This window comes from Oncorhynchus keta, chromosome 12, assembly GCF_023373465.1.
Source record: "Oncorhynchus keta strain PuntledgeMale-10-30-2019 chromosome 12, Oket_V2, whole genome shotgun sequence".
NCBI classification, from domain to species: Eukaryota; Metazoa; Chordata; class Actinopteri; order Salmoniformes; family Salmonidae; genus Oncorhynchus; species Oncorhynchus keta.
Genome location: NC_068432.1, coordinates 1,391,587 through 1,416,883, shown reverse-complemented (window position 1 = coordinate 1,416,883; position 25,297 = coordinate 1,391,587). Strand labels below are relative to the sequence as shown.

The following is a 25,297-nucleotide window of genomic DNA, read 5'->3' as shown; positions in this document are numbered from 1 at the left end:
GGGGCAGGGGGGTGCTACTGATGGAGCTAGCCTAGCGAGGGGGCTGTGTAGCATTGTGAGTGGCCCAGGCTGTTGTTGTAGTGGTGGCCCAGGCCTTTCATCAGCCCTGAGATGAGCTAGTGGCACACATAATTGATCCGATCCATGGACACGCTATCTGAGCAGGCCTTTCTGCCTCGGAGAGAGCAGGCCTTCAAAGACTTGAGGAGCACATCAACTGCAGGGGCGTGAAAATAGACCGCTTGAATGCATTGAAGAATCAGGGTTACGTTTTTTAACTCTGCCTCTTGACCCGCCTACACTAGACAGTATATACAAAAGTATGTGGACACCCCTTCAAATGAGTGAATTCGTCAATTTCAGCCACACCCATTGCTGGCAGGTGTATAAAATCAAGCACATAGCCATGCAATTTCCATAGACAAACATTGTCAGTAGATTGGCCTTACTGAAAAACATCAGTGACTTTCAACGTGGCACCGTCATAGGATGCCACGTTTCCAACATATCAGTTTGTAAAATTTCTGCCCTGCTAGAGCTGCCGGTCAACTCTGTGGTGTTATTGTGAAGTGGAAATGTCTAGAAGTAACAATGGCTCAGCCGCAAAGTGGTAGGCCTCACAAGCTTACAGAACGGGACCGCTGAAGCTCATGGCACGTAAAAATCGTCTGCAACACTCACTACCGAGTTCCAAACTGCCTTTGGAAGCAAGGTCAGCACAACAACTGTTCGTCGGGAGATTCATGAAATGGGTTTCCATGGCCGAGCAGCCGCACACAAGCCCAAGATCACCATGAGCAATTTCAAGCGTCTTCTTGGGTGGTGCAAAGCTCGACATTGGATTCTCGAGCAGTGGAAATGTGTTCTCTGAAGTGATGCTTCACCATCTGGCAGTCCAACAGACAAATCTGGGCTGTTTGTCATGGTTCAGGCTAGGCCCCTTAGTTACAGTGAAGGGAAATCTTAACGCTACAGCTTACAATGACATTCTAGACAATTATGTGCTTCCAAATTTGTAGCAACAGTTTGCAGAATCCTGTTTCAGCATGACAATGCCCAAAGCGAGGTCCATACAGAAATAGTTTGTTGAGATCAGTGTGGAAGAACTTGACTAGCCTGCACAGAGCGCTGACCTCAACCCCAATCAAACACCTTTGGGATTAATTGGAAAGCCGACTGCAAGCCAGGCCTAATCGCCCAACATCAGTGCCCAACCATATACTTATGGTGAAGGTGGTGCATTTCAAGCCATTCACCAATTTAATTTCACATAGCTGGGCCTTGAAAATAGATTTGACGGTTGTCAATGAGGTGAAGGAAACAGAACGTGACTCATTCAGGCACACAGTTGGTGGGCAATGTACTGTATCACTGTATTAAGTATCTCAGTGAGGTAACGTTTCTCTGTGTGTCTTATCTTCCAGCTGACATCATATCCACGGTTGAGTTCAACCCAACTGGAGAGCTGCTGGCAACAGGGGACAAGGGAGGGAGAGTAGTGGTGTTCCAGAGAGAACAGGAGGTAAGACCGGCACGGACCCCCATTCTCATCATGTCTCTCACATCCTGGCACTCTGTTTTACTATGTCACTAACCCTTTGACATCTAGCTCATAAACCTGCATCTAACGAAACCATATTTTGAACCTTGAATGAAATAACATCACATCGGCACATGCATTACCATTCATAAACGTCCCTTTTTCAGGACCCTGTCTCTCAAAGATCATTCGTAGCAATCCAAATAACTTCACAGATATTCATGGTAAAGGGTTTAAACACTGCTTCCCATGCTTGTTCAATGAACTATAAACAATGACTGAACATGCACCTGTGGAACGGTCATTAAGACACTAACAGCTTACAGACGGTAGGCAATTAAGGTCACAGCTATGAAAATTCAGGACACTAAAGAAGCCTTTCTACTGACTCTGAAAAACACCAAAATAAAGATGCCCAGTGTCCCTTGCTCATCTGTGTGAATGTGCCTTAGGCATGCTGCAAGAAGGCATGAGGACTGCAGATGTGGCCAGAGCAATAAATTGCAATGTCCATACTGTGAGACGTCTAAGACAGCTGATCATCCTCGCAGTGGCAGACCACGTGTAACAACACCTGCACAGGATCGGTACATCCGAACATCACACCTGTGGGACAGGTACAGGATGGTAAACAACAACTGTTTGAGTTCCACCAGGAACGCACAATCCCTTCATCAGTGCTCAGACTGTCCGCAATATGCTGAGAGAGGCTGGACTGAGGGCTTGTAGGCCTGTTGTAAGGCAGGTCCTCACCAGACATCCCCGGCAACAATGTCACCTATGGGCACAAACCCACTGTCGCTGGACCAGACAGGACTGGCAAAAAGTGCTCTTCACTGACGAGTTGCGGTTTTGTCTCGCCAGGGATGATGGTCGGATTTGCGTTTATAGTCGAAGGAATGAGCGTTACACCGAGGCCTGTTCTCTGGAGCGGGATCGATTTGGAGGTGGAGGGTCCGTCATGGTCTGAGGCGGTGTGTCACAGCATCATCGGACTGAGCTTGTTGTCATTGCAGGCAATGTCAACGCTGTGCTTTACAGGGAAGACATCCTCCTCCCTCATCTGGTACCCTTCCTGCAGGCTCCCCCTGACATGACCCCCCAGCATGACAATGCCACCAGCCATACTGCTCGTTCTGTGCGTGATTTCCTGCAAGACAGGAGTGTCGGTGTTCTGCCATGGCCAGCGAAGAGCCCGGATCTCAATCCCATTGAGCACGTCTGGGACCTGTTGGATCAAAGAGTGAGGGCTAAGGCCATTCCCCCCAGAAATGTCTGGGAACTTGCAGGTGCCTTGGTGGAAGAGTGGGGTAACATCTCACAGCAAGAACTGGCAACTCTGGTGCAGTCCATGAGGAGGAGATGCACTGCAGTACTTAATGCAGCTGGTGGCCACATCAGATACTGGCTGTTGCTGTTGCTTTTGATTTTGACCCCCCCTTTGTTCAGGGACACACTATTCCATTTCTCTTAGTCACATGTGTGGAGTCTGTGGAACTTGTTCAGTTTGTGTCTCAGTTGTTGAATCTTGTTATGTTCAAATATTTACACATGTTAAGTTTGCTCAAAGTAAACGCAGTTGACAGTGAGAGGGCGTTTTTTTGTTGTTGCTCAGTTTAGATGTTGGTTGGATCTGGAAGAAACAGTGCCAGCGTGTTACAGTAAAGGCTCGCGCACATCGCACCGAATGTTGATCTAGCGTTCGTCTGCCGAACCGTTCCGCGCACTGTGTTTTAGGGACCACCCACTGTTGACATCTGACTGTCTTCACCCGATTCTACATGTAAAACTGGTGTACACTCGGTTCGCAAATGATGGCTGACACTGTTCAGAGATGCCAAGTACTCTCGGCGAGCAAACGCTATCGGTGTGTCTGAGCTCTTACATTCGCTGGGTTACTGTGTTGTTGTAGTTGTAGCAGCAGCAGTAGTAGCAGTAGTACTAGTAGTGGAAGTGTTAAGGGTCTGTGAATGTTTATTCAGTGGTTGTAGGAAGCTACTCGGGGAGGCCTACCGTCTCCTTTGGAAACTGGATGAAAGGACTAGACAGCGTCTGAACCTTCTGTCTGGCTGTGAGAAAATATGAGCGTCAGGGACTGCATGAATTCCCCCTCCTCCCCCTCCCCCCTCCTTTCTCCGCGTCTTTTCACCTTCCAGCTGATTTCAAGGCGCTCCATAGTATCCGCTAATCCTCACACCAGAGGCGCTTTCCCCCCCCCCTCCCCCTTGCTTCCCCCTGTCTTCACCCCCGCAGAGGGCAAATCTGTTTCCATTAATACCCATCCCTCATGTTTGGTCATCTGATTTGGCTCTATTGATTCTGAAGCTTCCTGAGGTGAAACCTGACCTGCCATGTTGGCTGAGCTGAGGCTGCTGGGCTGTTATTGAGCGATCTCGCTGGCCCTTACTACAGATCCTGACAGCCTTACAATAGATTTAACCCACTTTTGCCTGATTTCTCATAGTTCTACTCAACAAAAATACCTTATGGAGGCACGAGGTCTGTACTATGTCAGCAGTTATGTCAACCCGTATAATGCCGGAGAGGGATTTTGGTGACTGCTCAACATACTACAGTCCCCATGTTTAGTTTGTTCCTGGGTAGTTCCTGGGTGGTGTGCGTATGGATGCTTGATCTAGAAAGCAGAAACCAGGCCAGCCGACACATCTGCTGCTGTGAAAATCTTGGGTTGCTGTTTCCTTACATTTTGTCTATTCAATGCAAATAGGAAGATCCCCAAATTCTCAAATTGTGTTCAATGTACCCCTCTGTATACTCATCCCGCAATATCATTATCTTCATTTCATTGTCAAGCTTCAAACACTGGATTTTTTTTTTTTTTTTTCTTACATGTCTGAATAGCTGAATAATCCCAGAACATCTGCACATTCTTCCACAAACTCCAACGTTGTCCTTGTTGTTTCAGAGTAAGAACCAGCCCCACAGGAGAGGGGAGTACAATGTTTACAGCACCTTCCAGAGCCACGAGCCCGAGTTTGACTACCTGAAGAGCCTGGAGATCGAGGAGAAGATCAACAAGATCCGCTGGCTGCCTCAACAGAACGCCGCCTACTTCCTCCTCTCCACCAATGGTAAGCCGCACAGCCAGCTTTTAGGGAAATCACCATATTTTACTGCTCACTTGTCGATGTTAGTATTTGCTAATGGTTCCATTACCTCCGTTACATCATCTGTTGCATAATACAGCCTATTGATTTTAGCCAAGCAGCTGCTTTATGGGAAAAGTCTTCATGTTAAGTGCCGCAAGAGGCAGGAAGTGGCTCTTCTCAAGTTACATATTCACATATTCATCAGTCGCTCCATTGACCTTTACAATACTGCAGTGCCCCTCCTTTTCACCGTTCACTAAATGTATTAGACGGGGAACTTGCATCAGCAGACAGACTCGTATGAGGGCAGAGCGCTATCTTTGGACATCAGTGGAACAAGCTAGGCTGGCAACAGGAGGCTTTAATCAGGTTAATTGGAGGCTATTGATCTCAGTTGATATATCTGCAATCTATTTATGCCATGCCAACCCTCCGCAGTGGCAAGCTTCCAATACTGTAGCAGCACAGCAGATCGAGCCGCACACCACTGAGTCGCCCTCCTCCCCTCCTCAGCGCAGCTAGCTATCTCCCCGAGCCAGATCAGCACAGTGCACCTTTCGTTTAGCCTATCCCTCGTCTGTTGTTACTCATCCCTCTCTCCCCTCCTCCTCTCCTCCCTGCAGATAAAACAGTGAAGCTGTGGAAGATCAGTGAGCGGGACAAGAGACCGGAGGGCTACAACCTGAAGGACGAGGAAGGGAGGATCCGAGACCCAGCCACCATCACCGCCCTGCGGGTAAGATGCCAACCCATGCCCCACCCCCGGTGTCACCACAGCCTCCGGGCATCTCTGTGCCCACCCGCCCAGTGCTACACACAGAGGTTGAACACTGATGTCATCCTTCCTCTGGCAACCTGTGTCATTATCGCTCCCTATGGCGGTCTAAGCCTCTATCTCTCCCCCAGTGCCACTGAGGGATTAAAGAAACTCGCCTGGTTTCATATCTTGCCAAATGCACATGTCTGTCAGTGTGAGGGTGTGGAAGGGGTGTTTCTGGCTCTTAGGGGGGGTACCAAGCGCCAATGCTGCTGACTGACCAAACATTAGCCAGGTCCAGTAGTGACCCATCTGTCTCCACCATCCTGTACCCAGGGGTCAGCATGGGGTCAAATGTCACTCCCATCTCCATGGATACACAGACAGCAGGCTGGGACATGTCTGAATCAACTCTGTTGGTCGCTGTCAGGTGGTAAAGCCATGATAGTAGATTATAGCTGGTGTAAACAGAGGTCTTATGATGGATAGACATTTGTTGTCTTTTCCTTTTATAAACATAAAATGCCTATTTTCATCATCATTGTGTTCCATGAAAGAACCCCCCAGAAGAAACATTGGAATTGAATCCTCTCTTTTTCTCCTCCACTCTCATTAAAAAAGAAAAATGTAATAGACATGTTTTCCTTCGTTCAAGAGCTCACACGCCGCACTCCTCAGTAAATATCGTATTGATTTAGGAGAGAAGTGAGCGGTGCAGAAACTGTATCAATATTTCGACCCCTGACTCGTGCCAATCATCCCTCTCTCCTCATGCTCTCATTTTCCACTCTGGGCCCAAATTGACCCGTACGCAACACAGCCTTTGGAAATCAATAGAAATCACATTACGGTTGAGAGATGGAATTGTGAAACATCATTGAATGGGATTAAGTTAGTGGGAGGGAGCGACAGTGTTGCAGGCTGTGCTTGACTTGGGCAGGAGCTCACCGGAGCTGAGTACCGGCAACTTAAATTTTCTAATGCTTGACCTCCTGTTCCTCTTATAGAATATTAGCTCAAAAGTATTGTGGAGCTTCAGCACCTAAATATAAGCAGTACTGGCACCCAAAATGAGTACCGGCACCTATTTCATTCCAAGTCAAGCACTGGTTCCAGGACTGGCACAGACTATCCATTATATTGACCAGATACTCTAGTGGCCAACAATGAACATAAAAAAAAAAAATGGAAGTCAGTCAGGAGTAGGCAAGATCAGGTGGGATAATTTCATCCAATGAGAAGGCAGATACGCGTGTACAGGCACAACAGGCACAACGGTTTCCACGAGTTACCACAGCCACAAAGTCCAGATTGGCTCTATCATAAAAAGTAATGAAAACAGAACATTTATTTTTTTGGTATTAATTTAAGGTTAGGTTTAAAATCATATTTTAAGAAGAGAAATTGTAGAAATAGTTGGGGTGTATGACTTTGGCTGTGGTAACTAGTGACGACCAGGCACAACTCCGATAAATAGTGTATTTTCTCAAAGTTGCCGGGATGTCACTTGTCCTACTTATATCACTACACTCGTAACAACCGAATCATTGCGAAACTTCTATTAGATCAAGTAAGCCACACGTAGCAAATATGCCAGTCAATTATGTGTTAACCAAATTTGACACTCTCTCATTGACCTCCATACGAAAACTCCTCGCTTGGTGAGCGAAGAAAATGTCTGTCAGTCACTCTGAGAGAAAACACGATGTCACCCATCAGAGAGGAGGCGGGCTGTACTGTCAGTCTGTCCCAGTACCCTGCACCTTACTAACTGACTACATTTAACCCTATGTGGGACCAGTACAGGATAAATGTTATTGAAAATGTCCACTAGCATACCACTGTGTATGCATGCTCTTTGGGTTGAAGGTGGATTTCCCATGCCTCTCCTATCCTGTCTGAACATATCACCCGCTTGGCTTGATTCATGTCCAGGTCTTTCTATTGAGTAATAACTGTGGACCGAAGCAGCTCCTCCCAGCGCTGCCTCATCTGAGAAACAGACATTGATGTATGAGTTAATGACCTCAGCAGTCTCTGCAGCATGCTCCTCCTCCACCTCTCGCTGTGTGATGGTGTGACCGTGCCGGGGCGCTGAGAGACACTCATCATGCTAGCAGACTCATATCTGATAATCATTGGCTGTGCTGCGCTGTGTCTGTGTCTGTATGGCGTTGACAGATGGTTTGTGTTCACTGTCAGACAGATACCCAATAATGGTCAGCCAAGGAGGCGCCCAAGAGTGAATGCACATTAGTGAGCATGTCCCACTCCCCCTCTCTGTCACTAGTTATCACTATCTCTCTCTCTCTCTCTCTCTATCTCTGTCACTAGCTATCACTATCTCTCTCTCACTAGTTATCACTATCTCTCATTACTCCTCTCTTTCTCTTCCTCTCTCTCTCTGTCACTAGTTATCACTATCACTCATTACTCCTCTCTTTCTCTTCCTCTCTCTCTCTCTCTCTCTCTCTCTCTGTCACTAGTTATCTCTCTCTCTGTCACTAGTTATCTCTCTCTCTGTCACTAGTTATCACTATCTCTCATTACTCCTCTCTTTCTCTTCCTCTCTCTCTGTCACTAGTTATCACCATCACTCATTTACTCCTCTCTTTCTCTTCCTCTCTCTCTCTCTCTCTCTCTCTCTCTCTCTCTCTCTCTCTCTCTCTCTGTCACTAGTTATCTCTCTCTCTCTCTCTCTGTCACTAGTTATCTCTCTCTCTCTCTGTCACTAGTTATCTCTCTCTCTCTGTCACTAGTTATCTTTCTCTCTCTCTGTCACTAGTTCTCTCGCTCTCTCTCTCTCTGTCACTAGTTATCACTAGTTATCTCTCTCTCTATCTCTGTCACTAGTTATCACTATCACTCATTACTCCTCTCTTTCTCTTCCTCTCTCTCTCTCTCTCTCTGTCACTAGTTCTCTCTGTCACTAGTTATCACTAGTTCTCTCGCTCTCTCTCTCTCTGTCACTAGTTATCACTAGTTATCTCTCTCTCTATCTCTGTCACTAGTTATCACCATCACTCATTTACTCCTCTCTTTCTCTTCCTCACTCTCTCTCTCTCTCTCTCTCTCTGTCACTAGTTATCTCTCTCTCTCTCTGTCACTAGTTATCACTAGTTCTCTCGCTCTCTCTCTCTCTGTCACTAGTTATCACTAGTTATCTCTCTCTCTATCTCTGTCACTAGTTATCACCATCACTCATTTACTCCTCTCTTTCTCTTCCTCACTCTCTCTCTCTCTGTCACTAGTTATCTCTCTCTCTCTCTGTCACTAGTTATCACTAGTTCTCTCGCTCTCTCTCTCTCTGTCACTAGTTATCACTAGTTATCTCTCTCTCTATCTCTGTCACTAGTTTTCTCTCTCTCTCTCTCTCTCTCTCTCTCTCTCTCTCTGTCACTAGTTATCACTAGTTGTCTCGCTCTCTCTCTCTCTGTCACTAGTTATCACTAGTTATCTCTCTCTCTGTCACTAGTTATCTCTCTCTCTCTCTCTCTCTCTCTCTCTCTCTCTCTCTCTCTCTCTCTGTCACTATTTCTCTCTCTATTTCTCTTCCTCTCTCTCTCTGTCACTAGTTATCACTATCTCTCTCTCTCTCTCTCTCTCTCTCTCTCTCTCTCTCTCTCTCTCTCTCTCTCTCTCTCTCTCTCTATTTCTCTTCCTCTCTCTCTCTGTCACTAGTTATCACTATCTCTCTCTCTCTCTCTCTCTCTCTGTCACCATTTCTCTCTCTATTTCTCTTCCTCTCTCTCTCTGTCACTAGTTATCACTATCTCTCTCTCTCTGTCACTATTTCTCTCTCTATTTCTCTTCCTCTCTCTCTATGTCACTAGTTATCACTATCACTCATTACTCCTCTCTTTTTCTTCCTCTATGTCAAATTGTCAGTACTCCGTCTCCCTCCAGGATTCCTCATATTCCTTTTCCCCTCTAGTTCTTTCCATAGTCTCTCTCGCCGTCCCTCTAATGTGTAAATGCATCTTTCCCTGTTGTCTCTCCCGTGCCGAGCCTATAGACCAGTGGTAGTACAGATTATTGTATGGGACAATATACAAATGCTTTTGAGAAAGATAACAAATAAAATAACAATTTTATCGAGTAAATGTTTCTTTATTTTATTATTATTTTGAATAAGACATAAAAATGCAATGAATTCAAGGTTATCTGTTGATGTAAAAAAAAAAATCTAAATGGACCAATTTTAAGGTTGTGCTATTAGATTTTGGGGTGAGGTCATGAGAAATTCTGGCTGAAAAAAATGTACCCCCCCCCTGAAAAAGTTGAATACTATAGAACATTAGAGACTGGGGGATTATGGCTGAGAGCGGTAGAAATCCAATCCCAAGTGTGTGTGTGTGTGTGTGTGTGTGTGTGTGTGTGTGTGTGTGTGTGTGTGTGTGTGTGTGTGTGTGTGTGTGTGTGTGTGTGTGTGTGTGTGTGGGCGTGTGCCTGTGTGTGTGTGTGTGGGTGGGTGTGAGCGGTGTGTCTGTGGGGAGAGCGGCTGGAGGGGCATTTATCACTTTGCACAGACAGGAGAGGTTGTGAGGGGGGAGTGCTAGTGAAGGTGGGGGGGGGGGGGTGGGGGGTCCCTGGCGAGGAGCTGCAGGCTACAGCTGCTCCTCCTGTATGGCCGTTAAGCAGCTCTGTGAGAGGTTATCGTTTACCAGCGCTTTTATTGCTCTTCCAAACAGAGCCAGAGGAACCACAGACAGACAGAGGGAGGGGGCAGTCTCTGTCAATAACACACACTACAACTGACAGCTCCACACAAATGAAGGAGTCGTCTGGGCTAGTGCTGGACCAATATACCGTACAAACCTTCGTTTGGGATCGAGATATCTAAAACTGATTTCTTTGTTTTGGCAAATATGATGGTAGAAATACCCGCATGCCTATATCATCAATTGGAACTTGTAAACAGCCACAAGGTTTCCTATCTCCTGCAGTCATTGTCAATCATGAAACCCTAATGCTCCTCTATAAGAGTCCTCCTCACATCCAGAGATAATGATCATGATGCATCAGCACAAGCCTCCTGCTGATTCCACTGAGTTGGCAATGCATTAGTCTAAATTGCGAGGCGCGTACGAGACAAAATCTGGAACATTTGTCGAGAAAGGGGCCCATAAAGTGTGCGAGTGTGGCAGACAAGGCCTTGCACAGTGGGGGTCTGGGTCTCTCTAGGGGCCCCCTGTTGTGTGGCTAGTATCTAGGGGCCCCGGCTGAGATTTGTCATCATTAAGGGACCCTACTCCCTGTGAGAACATGGGGTTCCCCATTATGGGCTGGCTAGAGGAGCTCTCAGTTCAGTCTCACATTGTCAGAGTGGTGCATGAACAGCCCATACTTGAAATACTGCACTCACTGAATAACTAACTGACTGTTGAATACACGGGTGATTTGATGTTTATAAACACATATTTTTCTTATTCTCTTTCTCTCCCTCCCTCTCCACTTTTTTTCTCTCCTCCCTGCCACTCTTCTTCCCTCCATCGTGCCCTCCCTGCCACCCTCCTTCCCTCCATCGTGCCCTCCCTGCCACTCTTCTTCCCTCCATCGTGCCCTCCCTGCCACCCTTCTTCCCTCCATCGTGCCCTCCCTGCCACTCTTCTTCCCTCCATCGTGCCCTCCCTGCCACCCTCCTTCCCTCCATCGTGCCCTCCCTGCCACCCTCCTTCCCTCCATCGTGCCCTCCCTGCCACTCTTCTTCCCTCCATCGTGCCCTCCCTGCCACCCTCCTTCCCTCCATCGTGCCCTCCCTGCCACCCTCCTTCCCTCCATCGTGCCCTCCCTGCCTCCCTCCATCGTGCCGTCCCCGCCACCCTCCTTCCCTCCCTCCTAGGTGCCAGTGCTGCAGCCCATGGACCTGATGGTGGAGGCGACGCCCAGGCGGGTGTTCTCCAACGCCCACACGTACCACATCAACTCCATCTCCGTCAGCAACGATTACGAGACCTACATGTCCACAGACGACCTGAGAATCAATCTGTGGAACCTGGAGATCACCAACCAGAGCTTCAGTATCCTTCTCCCGACAGACATACTGTAGATGGCTAGAGTGACCGCTGAGGAACTCATCTAATAACAGACATGTTTAACTATTCAAAATGTGTAATGGTCAATCTCAGGCAATTTTTTACAAGGTTTCTAAATGGAAGATGGTTGCATTTTTCTCAGTCCGGTTACCAAAACGGTTTAAATATCAATTAAAAGTCATGCCAACTAGTTTCTTTGTTTTTCCCTCAATAAAGTGGGTATTTTAAAGAAACGATTGGTTACATGTTGAAAAGAATATATATATCTGTAGCTAAAAAGTCATATGCAGGTGAAATCTCTTTTTTTTAAAGACAAAGACATGTTTTATTTTTAAGGGCGACCCCAACCTCAATTTTATCGCAAATCTATCATGTGTTTTATCAAACAATTGTTTAAATGATGGACCAAGCATAACTGAAAACTAAGTGGTTTATCTTAATTTTTTAAATAGGAATGAGTAACAGGAATAACCACTGAATGAGCACTGAGTAACAGGAATGAGTGCTGAGTAACAGGAATGAGTGCTGAGTAACAGGAATGAGCACTGAATAACAGGCATGAGTGCTGAGTAACAGGAATGAGCACTGAGTAACAGGAATGAGCACTGAGTAACAGGAATGAGTGCTGAGTAACAGGAATGAGCACTGAGTAACAGGAATGAGCACTGAGTAACAGGAATGAGCACTGAGGAACAGGAATGAGTGCTGAGTAACAGGAATGAGTGCTGAGTAACAGGAATGAGCACTGAGTAACAGGAATGAGTGCTGAGTAACAGGAATGAGTGCTGAGTAACAGGAATGAGCGCTGAGTAACAGGAATGAGTGCTGAGTAACAGGAATGAGCACTGAGTAACAGGAATGAGCACTGAGTAACAGGAATGAGCGCTGAGTAACAGGAATGAGTGCTGAGTAACAGGAATGAGCACTGAGTAACAGGAATGAGCGCTGAGTAACAGGAATGAGTGCTGAGTAACAGGAATGAGCGCTGAGTAACAGGAATGAGCGCTGAGTAACAGGAATGAGTGCTGAGTAACAGGAATGAGCACTGAGTAACAGGAATGAGCACTGAGTAACAGGAATGAGCGCTGAGGAACAGGAATGAGTGCTGAGTAACAGGAATGAGTGCTGAGTAACAGGAATGAGTGCTGAGTAACAGGAATGAGCACTGAGTAACAGGAATGAGCGCTGAGTAACAGGAATGAGCACTGAGTTAACAGGAATGAGTGCTGAGTAACAGGAATGAGTGCTGAGTAACAGGAATGAGCACTGAGTAACAGGAATGAGCGCTGAGTAACAGGAATGAGCACTGAGTAACAGGAATGAGCGCTGAGTAACAGGAATGAGTGCTGAGTAACAGGAATGAGTGCTGAGTAACAGGAATGAGCACTGAGTAACAGGAATGAGCACTGAGTAACAGGAATGAGCGCTGAGTAACAGGAATGAGCACTGAGTAACAGGAATGAGCGCTGAGTAACAGGAATGAGCACTGAGTTAACAGGAATGAGCACTGAGTAACAGGAATGAGCACTGAGTTAACAGGAATGAGTGTTTGTATGTGTGAGAATAACTGGATGTCACAGAACTTCCTTCAATTAAACAAATATAAAACAGGCCATTATATTTGGCCAAAAAGATCTGAGACTAAATAGCAACATAAAGCAGTAACAATTGTGTGTGTGTTTTTGCATGAGTGCGTGTGCGTGTATGTGAGCGTGTGCTTGTGTGTGTGTATGCGGGGTGGTGTGGGCGGTAGAGAGCGAAAGAGAGAGAGAGAGAGAGAGAGAGAGGTGTGAGTATCCCTCCTCCCCCTGCAGCATGTGTGTATGGCTCCTGCCTCTGCACAGCATGGGTTCTCCATCTTCCTCTACAAAAGGCAAGAAAGACAAGAAATAGAAAAAGCTGAGAATATTAAGCAGATCCTCAGATCTCTACATTGACTAACAGTATCTAATATTAACTTGAAAGTACTATTTTACAGCATATAAAACACAACATTCACTTGCAAACACGACATACACAATTGTATTTCATATAGAATTGCAATAAATGAATGAACAAAAACTTGCCTTTTCTAAGAAACCGTCTCTAGTTTGGCCCAGACTTCGTTGTCGATTTCCATGTAACGACCTGTGACTTGCTTCGCTGGTGGGATGGTACACAGGATGTCTTGAAAGGGGAACCAAAAGGATGTCTTCGCGTGCTGGCCAGCAAAACCTGTTGGCCCCAGTCCTTTTCATACAACGAACCTTGACGTGTGTGTGTGTGTGTGTGTGTGTGTGTGTGTGTGTGTGTGTGTGTGTGTGTGTGTGTGTGTGTGTGTGTGTGTGTGTGTGTGTGTGTGTGTGTGTGTGTGTGTGTGTGTGTGTGTGTGTGTGTGTGTGTGTGTGTGTGTGTGTGATGATGCCAGGGTACAGTTGACCGTCGTACTTCAGCACACACCATTTGCCGACAACCTCAGGACTTTGCCACTGATATTCTGTGGTCGTGGGAGCCTTCTGTCGATTTGAATGTGAAATGCTTTGCATTAAAGCACTCGCAGCTCAGAGGATGTCTTGCTGTGCACAAGCAGCTGACATCCCTGTAGGTCAGCTCTCCATGGAATTGGTTTACTGCCTGATGCATCTTCACCGTAGCTGGAACTGGGCTAACTGGAGGTGTAGTGAGGTGCTCCATGGCTTCTATCCTGGACTTGATCCGGTAGCAAAGTCTCTTTCCACTTTTTGCGACGCCTGCGCTTTTCCCCCTCGTACTAAATGTTATTGGCTGTTTTCTTCCAGCCTGATGCTATGTTCTCCCTGTATTTCTGCTGTTCCTTCTTTTAAGTATCTCTCTCTCTCTCTCCTTTCTGGGTCGGCATCGCGTCGAGCGCGATAGCTTTTCGAGCGCGATAGCATTTCTGCAGCATCTAATCGATTGGCTCCCTGTGAGTAATGTAAGTAAAATCAAGAGAATGGTATTATAATTCAGTCCTGTTACCCTTCATATGAGTAACAGGACTGAGAGTAACAGGACTGAGTTTTTAGCATAGCATTTGCAAACACATGAAATGTAGCCACATTTGGCATCAATGCTAATAGCATGAGAACACTTAGCACCTTCAAGTGGTTTACCAAAACTATCTTAAAAAAAAAAAAAAGCAATACCTAAATTATTTATTAGATGTGACCAGGACTGTACTTTGAGATTGACATTCTCAGTCATACTTACAATATGATAAAACATAAGAGTGAGAGAACTTACTTTTGGACTTCCCATGGCCTTCAGGAGACTCAAATGATGCTACTTCCTGTTGATCATGTTACTTGTGGAATGTCCCACATTTTTAGAGGGGAATGTGTCAGGCGAACAGGACTGAGTGAAAACCTGGGGACACGACTAAAATGTGTGTTTTAACTAACATATTATGATTTTACGATGAAAATTCAAATGTTATGGAAACAGAGTCACACAATAATACAAAAAATAAGATTTCTGAAGAATTCTATTCATTATTTTTCATGGTGAAGTGTAGTGTTAGAGAGTGGGAATTGGCTAAAATCCATTTTTTTTCAGTGTTCTAGATAGTTTGTATCAAGGTTTCACATGATTTGTTTTCAAATTGCAATTAGGACAAAGTGCAGGACACTTTGCTTGATAATATAATGTATTATACACATACTTTTCATGCATATTCATGCATGTAATGTCTTGGGGACGAAAAAGGCACAGATTTGGTGGAATGGCCCATTTAGTGTGTCCTATCAAATTCGTACTGAGAGAATGTAAGTTGGCATAATGTAGCTAGAGCAGTCAGGTTTGGTATCATCTTGCTTATGAAACACTGGGATAAAACAGAGAACCAGGCTTAAGTTAAGAAAGAATTTTGACAATTTACATTTTCTCCCAATTACGCTGCTACCTATGAAATATATACAGTGCATCCTGAAAGTATTCAGACCTCTTGACTTTTTATACATTTTGTTACGTTACAGCCTTATTCTGAAATTGATTCAATTGTTTTTTCCCCCTCATCAATCTACACACAATACCCCATAATGAGAAAGCAAAAACACGTTTTTAGAAATGTTTGCAAATTTAAACTGAAATATCACATTTACATTTACATTTACATTTAAGTAATTTAGCAGACGCTCTTATCCAGAGCGACTTACAAATTGGTGCATACACCTTATGACATCCAGTGGAACAGCCACTTTACAATAGTGCATCTAAATCTTTTAGGGGGGTGAGAAGGATTACTTACCCTATCCTAGGTATTCCTTGAAGAGGTGGGGTTTCAGGTGTCTCCGGAAGGTGGTGATTGACTCCGCTGTCCTGGCTTCGTGAGGGAGTTTGTTCCACCATTGGGGGCCAGAGCAGCGAACAGTTTTGACTGGGCTGAGCGGGAACTGTACTTCCTCAGTGGTAGGGAGGCGAGCAGGCCAGAGGTGGATGAACGCAGTGCCCTTGTTTGGGTGTAGGGCCTGATCAGAGCCTGGACGTACTGAGGTGCCGTTCCCCTCACAGCTCCGTAGGCAAGCACCATGGTCTTGTAGCGGATGCGAGCTTCAACTGGAAGCCAGTGGAGAGAGCGGAGGAGCGGGGTGACGTGAGAGAACTTGGGAAGGTTGAACACCAGACGGGCTGCGGCGTTCTGGATGAGTTGTAGGGGTTTAATGGCACAGGCAGGGAGCCCAGCCAACAGCGAGTTGCAGTAATCAAGACGGGAGATGACAAGTGCCTGGATTAGGACCTGCGCCGCTTCCTGTGTGAGGCAGGGTCGTACTCTGCGGATGTTGTAGAGCATGAACCTACAGGAACGGGACACCGCCTTGATGTTAGTTGAGAACGACAGGGTGTTGTCCAGGATCACGCCAAGGTTCTTAGCGCTCTGGGAGGAGGACACAATGGAGTTGTCAACCGTGATGGCGAGATCATGGAACGGGCAGTCCTTCCCCGGGAGGAAGAGGAGCTCCGTCTTGCTGAGGTTCAGCTTGAGGTGGTGATCCGTCATCCACACTGATATGTCTGCCAGACATGCAGAGATGCGATTCGCCACCTGGTCATCAGAAGGGGAAAGGAGAAGATTAATTGTGTGTCGTCTGCATAGCAATGATAGGAGAGACCATGTGAGGTTATGACAGAGCCAAGTGACTTGGTGTATAGCGAGAATAAGAGAGGGCCTAGAACAGAGCCCTGGGGGACACCAGTGGTGAGAGCGCGTGGTGAGGAGACAGATTCTCGCCACGCCACCTGGTAGGAGCGACCTGTCAGGTAGGACGCAATCCAGCGTGGGCCGCGCCGGAGATGCCCAACTCGGAGAGGGTGGAGAGGAGGATCTGATGGTTCACAGTATCGAAGGCAGCCGATAGGTCTAGAAGGATGAGAGCAGAGGAGAGAGAGTTAGCTTTAGCAGTGCGGAGCGCCTCCGTGATACAGAGAAGAGCAGTCTCAGTTGAATGACTAGTCTTGAAACCTGACTGATTTGGATCAAGAAGGTCATTCTGAGAGAGATAGCGGTAGAGCTGGCCAAGGACGGCACGCTCAAGAGTTTTGGAGAGAAAAGAGAGAAGGGATACTGGTCTGTAGTTGTTGACATCGGAGGGATCGAGTGTAGGTTTTTTCAGAAGGGGTGCAACTCTCGCTCTCTTGAAGACGGAAGGGACGTAGCCAGCGGTCAGGGATGAGTTGATGAGCGAGGTGAGGTAAGGGAGAAGGTCTCCGGAAATGGTCTGGAGAAGAGAGGAGGGGATAGGGTCAAGCGGGCAGGTTGTTGGGCGGCCGGCCGTCACAAGACGCGAGATTTCATCTGGAGAGAGAGGGGAGAAAGAGGTCAGAGCATAGGGTAGGGCAGTGTGAGCAGAAACAGCGGTGTCGTTTGACTTAGCAAACGAGGATCGGATGTCGTCGACCTTCTTTTCAAAATGGTTGACGAAGTCATCTGCAGAGAGGGAGGAGGGGGGATTCAGGAGGGAGGAGAAGGTGGCAAAGAGCTTCCTAGGGTTAGAGGCAGATGCTTGGAATTTAGAATGGTAGAAAGTGGCTTTAGCAGCAGAGACAGAGGAGGAAAATGTAGAGAGGAGGGAGTGAAAGGATGCCAGGTCCGCAGGGGAGGCGAGTTTTCCTCCATTTCCGCTCGGCTGCCCGGAGCCCTGTTCTGTGAGCTCGCAATGAGTCGTCGAGCCACGGAGCGGGGAGGGGAGGACCGAGCCGGCCTGGAGGATAGGGGACATAGAGAGTCAAAGGATGCAGAAAGGGAGGAGAGGAGGGTTGAGGAGGCAGAATCAGGAGATAGGTTGGAGAAAGTTTGAGCAGAGGGAAGAGATGATAGGATGGAAGAGGAGAGAGTAGCGGGGAGAGAGAGCGAAGGTTGGGACGGCGCGATACCATCCGAGTAGGGGCAGTGTGGGAAGTGTTGGATGAGAGCGAGAGGGAAAAGGATACAAGGTAGTGGTCGGAGACTTGGAGGGGAGTTGCAATGAGGTGAGTGGAAGAACAGCATCTAGTAAAGATGAGGTCGAGCGTATTGCCTGCCTTGTGAGTAGGGGGAAGGTGAGAGGGTGAGGTCAAAAGAGGAGAGGAGTGGAAAGAAGGAGGCAGAGAGGAATGAGTCAAAGGTAGACGTGGGGAGGTTAAAGTCGCCCAGAACTGTGAGAGGTGAGCCGTCCTCAGGAAAGGAGCTTATCAAGGCATCAAGCTCATTGATGAACTCTCCAAGGGAACCTGGAGGGCGATAAATGATAAGGATGTTAAGCTTGAAAGGGCTGGTAACTGTGACAGCATGGAATTCAAAGGAGGCGATAGACAGATGGGTAAGGGAGAAAGAGAGAAAGACCACTTGGGAGAGATGAGGATCCCGGTGCCACCACCCCGCTGACCAGAAGCTCTCGGGGTGTGCGAGAACACGTGGGCGGACGAGGAGAGAGCAGTAGGAGTAGCAGTGTTATCTGTGGTGATCCATGTTTCCGTCAGTGCCAAGAAGTCGAGGGACTGGAGGGAGGCATAGGCTGAGATGAACTCTGCCTTGTTGGCCGCAGATCGGCAGTTCCAGAGGCTACCGGAGACCTGGAACTCCACGTGGGTCGTACGCGCTGGGACCACCAGATTAGGGTGGCCGCGGCCACGCGGTGTGGAGCGTTTGTATGGTCTGTGCAGAGAGGAGAGAACAGGGATAGACAGACACATAGTTGACAGGCTACAGAAGAGGCTACGCTAATGCAAGGAGATTGGAATGACAAGTGGACTACACGTCTCGAATGTTCAGAAAGTTAAGCTTACGTAGCAAGAATCTTATTGACTAAAATGATTAAAATGATACAGTACTGCTGAAGTAGGCTAGCTGGCAGTAGCTGCGTTGTTGACACTACACTAATCAAGTCGTTCCGTTGAGTGTAATAGTTTCTACAGTGCTGGCTAGCTAGCAGTGTTGTTTACGTTACGTTGCGTTCAAAGAACGACAATAGCTGGCTAGCTAACCTAGGAAATCGCTCTAGACTACACAATTATCTTTGAAACAAAGACGGCTATGTAGCTAGCTATGTAGCTAGCTACGATCAAACAAATCAAACCGTTGTACTGTAATGAAATGAAATGAAAATGTGATACTACCTGACCGGGTTGTTGAATTCGATTCAGTAGACGTGTGTGTGGTGACGTTGGCTAGCTGTTAGCTGTTAGCTGTTGGCTAGCTAGCAGAGTCTCCTACGTTAAGGACGACAAATAGCTGGCTAGCGAACCTCAGTGAATTAAGATAATCACTCCAAGACTACACACTCTAAACTACACAATTATCTTGGAAACAAAGACAGCTATGTAGCTAGCTAACACTAAACTAATCAAGTCATTCAGTTGAGTGAATAGCACTACAGTGATTTACATAAGTATTCAGACCCTTTACTCAGTACTTTGTTGAAGCACCTTTGACGGTACAAGCTTGGCACACCTGTATTTGGCGAGTTTCTCCCATTCTTCTTTGCAGACCCTCTCAAGCTCTGTCAGGTTGGATGGGGAACGTCGCTGCACAGCTATTTTCAGGTCTCTCCAGAGATGTTTGATGGGGTTCAAGTCTGGGCTCTGGCTGGGCCACTCAAGGACATCCAGAGACTTGTCCTGAAGCCACTTCTGCGTTGTCTTGGCTGTGTGTTTAGGGTCGTTGTCCTGTTGGAAGGTGAACCTTTGCCCCAGTCTGAGGTCCTGAGCACTCTGGAGCAGGTTTTCAACAAGAATATCTCTGTACTTTGCTCCATTCATCTTTCCCTCGATCCTGACTAGTCTCCCAATCCCTGCCGCTGAAAAACATTCCCACAGCATGATGCTGCCGACCCCATGCTTCACCGTAGGGATGGTAGGAGGTTTCCTCCAGATGTGACGCTTAGCATTCAGGCCAAAGAGTTCAATCTTGGTTTCATCAGACCAGAGAATCTTGTTTTTCATGGTCTGAGAGTCCTTTAGGTGACTTTTGGCAAACTCCAGGTGGGCTGTCATTTACTTAGGAGTGGCTTCCGTCTGGCCAATCTACCATAAAGGCCTGATTGGTGGAGAGCTGCAAAGATGGTTCTTCTTCTGGAAGGTTCTCCCATCTCCACAGAGGGACTCTAGAGCTCTGTCAGATTTACCATTGGGTTCTTGGTCACCTCCCTGACCAAGGTCCTTCTCCCCCGATTGCTTAGTTTGTCGGGTGGCCAGCTTTAGGAAGAGTCTTGGTGGTTCCAAACTTCTTCCATTTAAGAATGATGGAGGCCACTGTGTTCTTGGGGACCTTCAATTCTGCAGAATGTTTTGGGTACCCTTCCCCAGATCTGTGCTCGACACAATCCTGTCTTGGAGTTCTACAGACAATTCCTTTGATCTCATGGCTTCCCCCCTGACATGCACTGTAAACTGTGTGACCTTATATAGACCAGGTTTGGTCAGGGTAGACCCTCACTGTAAATAAGAATTTGTTCTAAACTGACTTGCCTAGTTAAATAAAGGTAAAACAATACAAACAAACATATAGACAGGTGTGTGCCATTTCAAATCTGGTAAAAACCATTGATTTTACCACAGGTAGACTCCAATCAAGTTTTAGAAACATCTCAAGGATGATTAATGTTAACAAGATGCACCTGAGCTCAATTTTCAGTCTCAGAGCAAAGTCTCAATACTTGTGTAAATAAGGTATTTCTGTCTTTTAGTTTTAATACATTTCCAAAAATGTCCAAAAACCTGTTTTTGCTTTGTCATTATGAGGTATTGTGTGTAGATTGATGAGGAAAACAATTAATTTAATCCATTTTGGAATAAGGCTGTAACGTAACAAAATTAGGAAAAAGTCAAGGGGTCTGAATACTTTCCGAATGCACTGTAGATCTATATGGCTCATCGTATGAAACTGCTGATGCCAGTGTGCCTACAAATCCCCCTTTATCAGATCGTCCTCTTAACAGAATGCCCATGGACTTCCACTGTTCCTTTAAATGGAAGGCAATTTGAGCTAACAGCTTGGTTGATATTTACACTGGGTAGATAGCAATTAGCAAGCTGCTGGTATCTCTGTCTATATCCCCCCTGGGTCTTCATATGTCTGCCTCTCTGTCACTCTGGCCATTACCCTTTATCCGGTGCCTGTCTCTGTCCAGCAGTCATCTGCATCCCATCCCAGGTGTGTGTCAGAGAGAATCCAATGAGGTCATCTTTAAACAGGCGCACATCCCCATTGATCAACAATGATTTCCACTTTGAGGTTCTCTGCAGATCACAGATGAGATGCCCTATGGACAGCAGAATGGATGGCTGAGCTTTGGGGCCCTGGGCACGTATTGAGCTTCTTATTTACTGAGCCTCTTTACTGGATCAATCACAGTGCTACTGGCTAGTCAACCTCCAATCCTCAGCTCTCATCGCCTGTCTCTCTCTCTCTCTCTCTCTCTGTGATGGATCTGCTGTCATTTCCCTCCTCCGGGTCAGCGCTGGTTTCTGCTGTTCCTTCACATTTTTAAAGTCTTTTTTTCTTTTTTTTTTTACCTCATGCTGTTATATATTTTCCTTTTTTTGTGTGTGCTTACTCTGGCAACCTCCAATGGGTTGCTATGGGTTTTCCCTTTCCTTCTCTTGAAAGTCTCAAACTCCTCTATGTGGTTGAGTTCCTTTACCTCCCCCACCTCAGACATTGTGGACATCAAGCCGGCGAACATGGAGGAGCTGACAGAGGTGATCACAGCGGCGGAGTTCCATCCCAACCAGTGTAACACCTTCATCTACAGCAGCAGCAAGGGCTCCATCCGCCTGTGTGACATGAGGGCCTCAGCACTGTGTGACAACCACTCCAAATGTAAGACTGCCTCTGCCTCTGCCGCGCCCCAAACCACTCATATGCTGTACATTGTCAGCGGGCTCCATGATAAGGGCCAGCAGTTTATCCCGACCACACGAGTTGACTAGGAAAAGCTATGGGGCCCGAGTGGTCCCAGGCAGTCAGGTCACATGATCAGGGAAAACTGCTAGCCTTAAGCATAGGCACCGGGGCTGTTGTACGCTCTGAAGCCCCTAAACAGTCGATCTACTCCTTTCTAATAGCTACTGTGTCACTAATTGTTAGTCATTTGCTGCACAGTGATAAATGAGTATTTGTATGATGGGACCCTGGCACAGTTGTTGGTAAATTAATGAATAATGTTTTGTTGAACTGAGCTAAGCTGCAGGTGGACATGTCTTTGTGAGATATTATTGGGAAATAAGGTGGAAATGGAGGTAAACAGAGAAGCACTATGATGTCAAGGGGGATTTTATAGATATTTTTCTCCCCTCCAGTTGTTTTTGGCATTTTTCCCATGTACTAAGTTCTTTGTAAATGGTGGACTAAAAAGTCCACAGGATACAGTGTGTATTCCTCCATGGCTCTGAGTTGATCCAAACACACAGTGGTATTGATGTTTCAAGGTCAGTCAAGGCTCTGTCCCTGAGCCCCAAATCATCCGTTTTCACCGGGCTGAACATATTGACAGATCATAGAGAGACAGGAGGTTATGCGGTGAGAACAGCCATATTATAATATCTATTATTGGCACATCTTACATGTAATATCTTAAACAAGCTCACAGTATTTGTGTGTTCAATTATTGACCGTTAAAGAGCTGTAATTTGCATTTCAAATCCATTGTCATCCTGTTTGAGAGGCCCCCGTGGTTAAAGATCGACTCATAAATAGGAAAGATAGATGATACATTCCCAGAAGTAAATAATCAAGTATTAATGACGCGTTTGCATTGCAAAATACGACCATGTTAATGACTTGTTTTACTGAGAAATAAATGTCGTCTAACACGAGAAATGGTTTTCTATTTAGCCAATATTTATCAGTGAGATGTATTGTGTCTCTCCTTTTCCCTTTGCATATTTAGCGGTTGTTTAGAAGAGCCAGCTGATGGCCTAAAGTAGCTGGTGCAGTGTGAAAGTGATTAATCAATCAACTGAAGCTGTAAGCCAGAGGGTGGCTCCTCCGGTGCTTTCTGTCCAGATGTTAACACCGCTCGTTCCTCTGTCTGTTCCCCCTGCAGTCTTCGAGGAGCCGGAGGACCCCAGTAACCGCTCCTTCTTCTCTGAGATCATCTCCTCCATCTCAGATGTCAAGTTCAGCCACAGCGGGCGCTACCTGATGACACGGGACTACCTCACGGTCAAAGTGTGGGACCTCAACATGGAGAGCAAACCTCTGGAGACCTACCAGGTAGAGTATATACCCCTCGTTCACTTTTTTATTGTTGTTGAACGTGTCAAGCTTGTTATGGAGACCTTGATACACTGTAGACCAGACATCGCTCTGACATGTGTCTGCACATCGCTGGGTACAACAAAGAAATATGCAAAGGGAAAACACCAGAGCCATATATTTACCGAAAACATATGGTTCTGGAAAATAGATCTCCATTTATTTCCCCCTTCTCCTCTCTTCCAGGTGCACGACTACCTGAGGAGTAAGCTGTGCTCCCTGTATGAGAACGACTGCATCTTCGACAAGTTTGAATGTGTCTGGAACGGGTCTGACAGGTCAGTGATCGTCGCTGTATTAGGATCGGTGTGACTGGAGGTCTTCATCCTTTACACCAGTGTATCAGTAGATACGGTTGGATGAATGGTTGGATGAATGGTTGGATGAATGGTTGGATGAATGGGATTGATGTGTTGCAGCATCCTCACCCCCCCCCCCTCTCTCTCTTCCCGTAGTGTGATCATGACCGGCTCCTACAACAACTTCTTCCGCATGTTCGACCGCAACACCAAGCGTGACGTGACCCTGGAGGCGTCGAGGGAGAACAGCAAGCCCCGGGCCATCCTGAAGCCCAGGAAGGTGTGTGTGGGAGGCAAGAGACGCAAGGACGAGATCAGTGTGGACAGCCTGGACTTCAGCAAGAAGATCCTGCACACCGCCTGGCACCCCTCTGAGAACATCATCGCCGTGGCCGCCACCAACAACCTGTACATATTCCAGGACAAGGTCAACTAAGGTTGGATGGACGAAGAGCAGCACAGACCAGCATAGCGCGCCCTGGCTGGCTGGCTGACTGACCGCGCTCACCTGGGGACTGGGAGAGGGCCGCAAGGCTGGGAATCTCTGGCCGCACTGCAACTTGTGAAGAAGAGACACTGACAGCTTTGCAGCTTCCTCTCTCTCTCTCTCTCGATCTCGGAGACTTGCCGCCATGTTGTTGTAAATCCAGGGTTGCCCTCGGTTGCACCCAGAACATTGAGAACGATGGCTGTCAACGCCAGTTTATTTGGTTTTTCTCCATTTTACAATTTTCTCCCTCAAAGTTGTTGCTGTAGTTTTGATGGATATGCACAGAAATGCAGGGATGATACTTTTATGTGTATGTTCCTAAGTAGAAACAGGAGTGCTTTGCATTGGGGAGATGGAGATGAACTGAGAGACTGGCTCCAACTAACTCACCCTTTGCATCCCTGAGATGATGACATGCTTAGATGCTACTGAGATGGTGTAAGCTTGACACCCTTTGACCTCTTCTCCTGCCCCCTCTGTATCTCTTAATTTATTTATTTATAATTTCTCTTCATGAAGGTTTCAAAACATACCTGCAGAGGAACGGATGATGTTACTGGGTAGAATTGATTTAAAACTATGTAGCAAGCTTTTTTCTTCCAATTTTTAAAAAATACATTTACAAAAATACATGTATAATAAAAAAAATGAGTAACCTAAATAGTCATGACTTTTTATTATGGGCTCAGTGATCCAGGGAACAGAGCTGGGAAAATGAATCCAAAACGTTAGTCTATTTAGCCCCGTTTATACTTGGTGCTGTGTCCTGATCCTGTCCACATTCTGGTTGGGCAGACAATTAGTGTAGACCAGTGGTTCCCAAACTTTTTATAGTCCCTTACCCCTTCAAACATTCAATCTCCAGCTGCGTACCCCCTCTAGCACCAGGGTCAGCGCACTCTCATCCCACGAGCCGGGTTGTGACAAAGAGCTCTTATAGGACCAGGGCACAAATAATACAATAATCATCAGTAATTTTGCTCTTTAGTTAGCCATTTTACATATAAAATTGTATTTGCTCATCAAACATTGTTAATGAGAAGGGTGTGCTTGAAATGATACACATAGGGCTCAGTTCAGGGGCTTTGCTTCAAGTTAACCATTTTCACTGTAGTGTCCAAAACGTCTTTCAAGCGGTCAGGCATTCCTTTGGCAGCAAGAGCCTCTCGGTGGATGCTGCATTGTACCCAAATGGCGTCGGGAGCAACTGCTTGCACGCCCGTTACCACTCCACTATGTCTCACCGTCATGGTTTTTACACCATCACTACAGATACCAACACATCTTGACCACCAGTCCACTTGATGTCACAAAGCTGTCGAGGGCTTTAAAATGATA

At 46.6% G+C, this 25,297-nt stretch overlaps 1 protein-coding gene and 1 long non-coding RNA gene across 4 annotated transcripts in view; both read left to right on the top strand.

Moving 5' to 3' along the window:
- The window catches only part of LOC118390845 (serine/threonine-protein phosphatase 2A 55 kDa regulatory subunit B beta isoform), a 114,687-nt gene extending 90,073 nt beyond the window's left edge, over positions 1-24,614 (top strand). For all 3 annotated transcript variants that reach the window (XM_035781535.2, XM_035781536.2, XM_035781537.2), the window contains exons 2-9: positions 1,425-1,522; positions 4,467-4,632; positions 5,274-5,386; positions 11,250-11,427; positions 21,569-21,733; positions 22,959-23,128; positions 23,357-23,448; positions 23,626-24,614. In XM_035781535.2, coding sequence (XP_035637428.1) covers positions 1,425-1,522; positions 4,467-4,632; positions 5,274-5,386; positions 11,250-11,427; positions 21,569-21,733; positions 22,959-23,128; positions 23,357-23,448; positions 23,626-23,905 — 1,262 coding nt within the window. In that variant the 3' untranslated portion in view covers positions 23,906-24,614. The remainder of the gene's footprint in view (positions 1-1,424; positions 1,523-4,466; positions 4,633-5,273; positions 5,387-11,249; positions 11,428-21,568; positions 21,734-22,958; positions 23,129-23,356; positions 23,449-23,625) is intronic.
- Positions 11,487-13,812, top strand: LOC127906274 (uncharacterized). The gene is made up of 3 exons (XR_008060703.1): positions 11,487-12,591; positions 12,653-12,892; positions 12,934-13,812. It is a non-coding gene; the product is annotated as an uncharacterized LOC127906274 (long non-coding RNA).
- Positions 24,615-25,297: the final 683 nt, after the last annotated feature.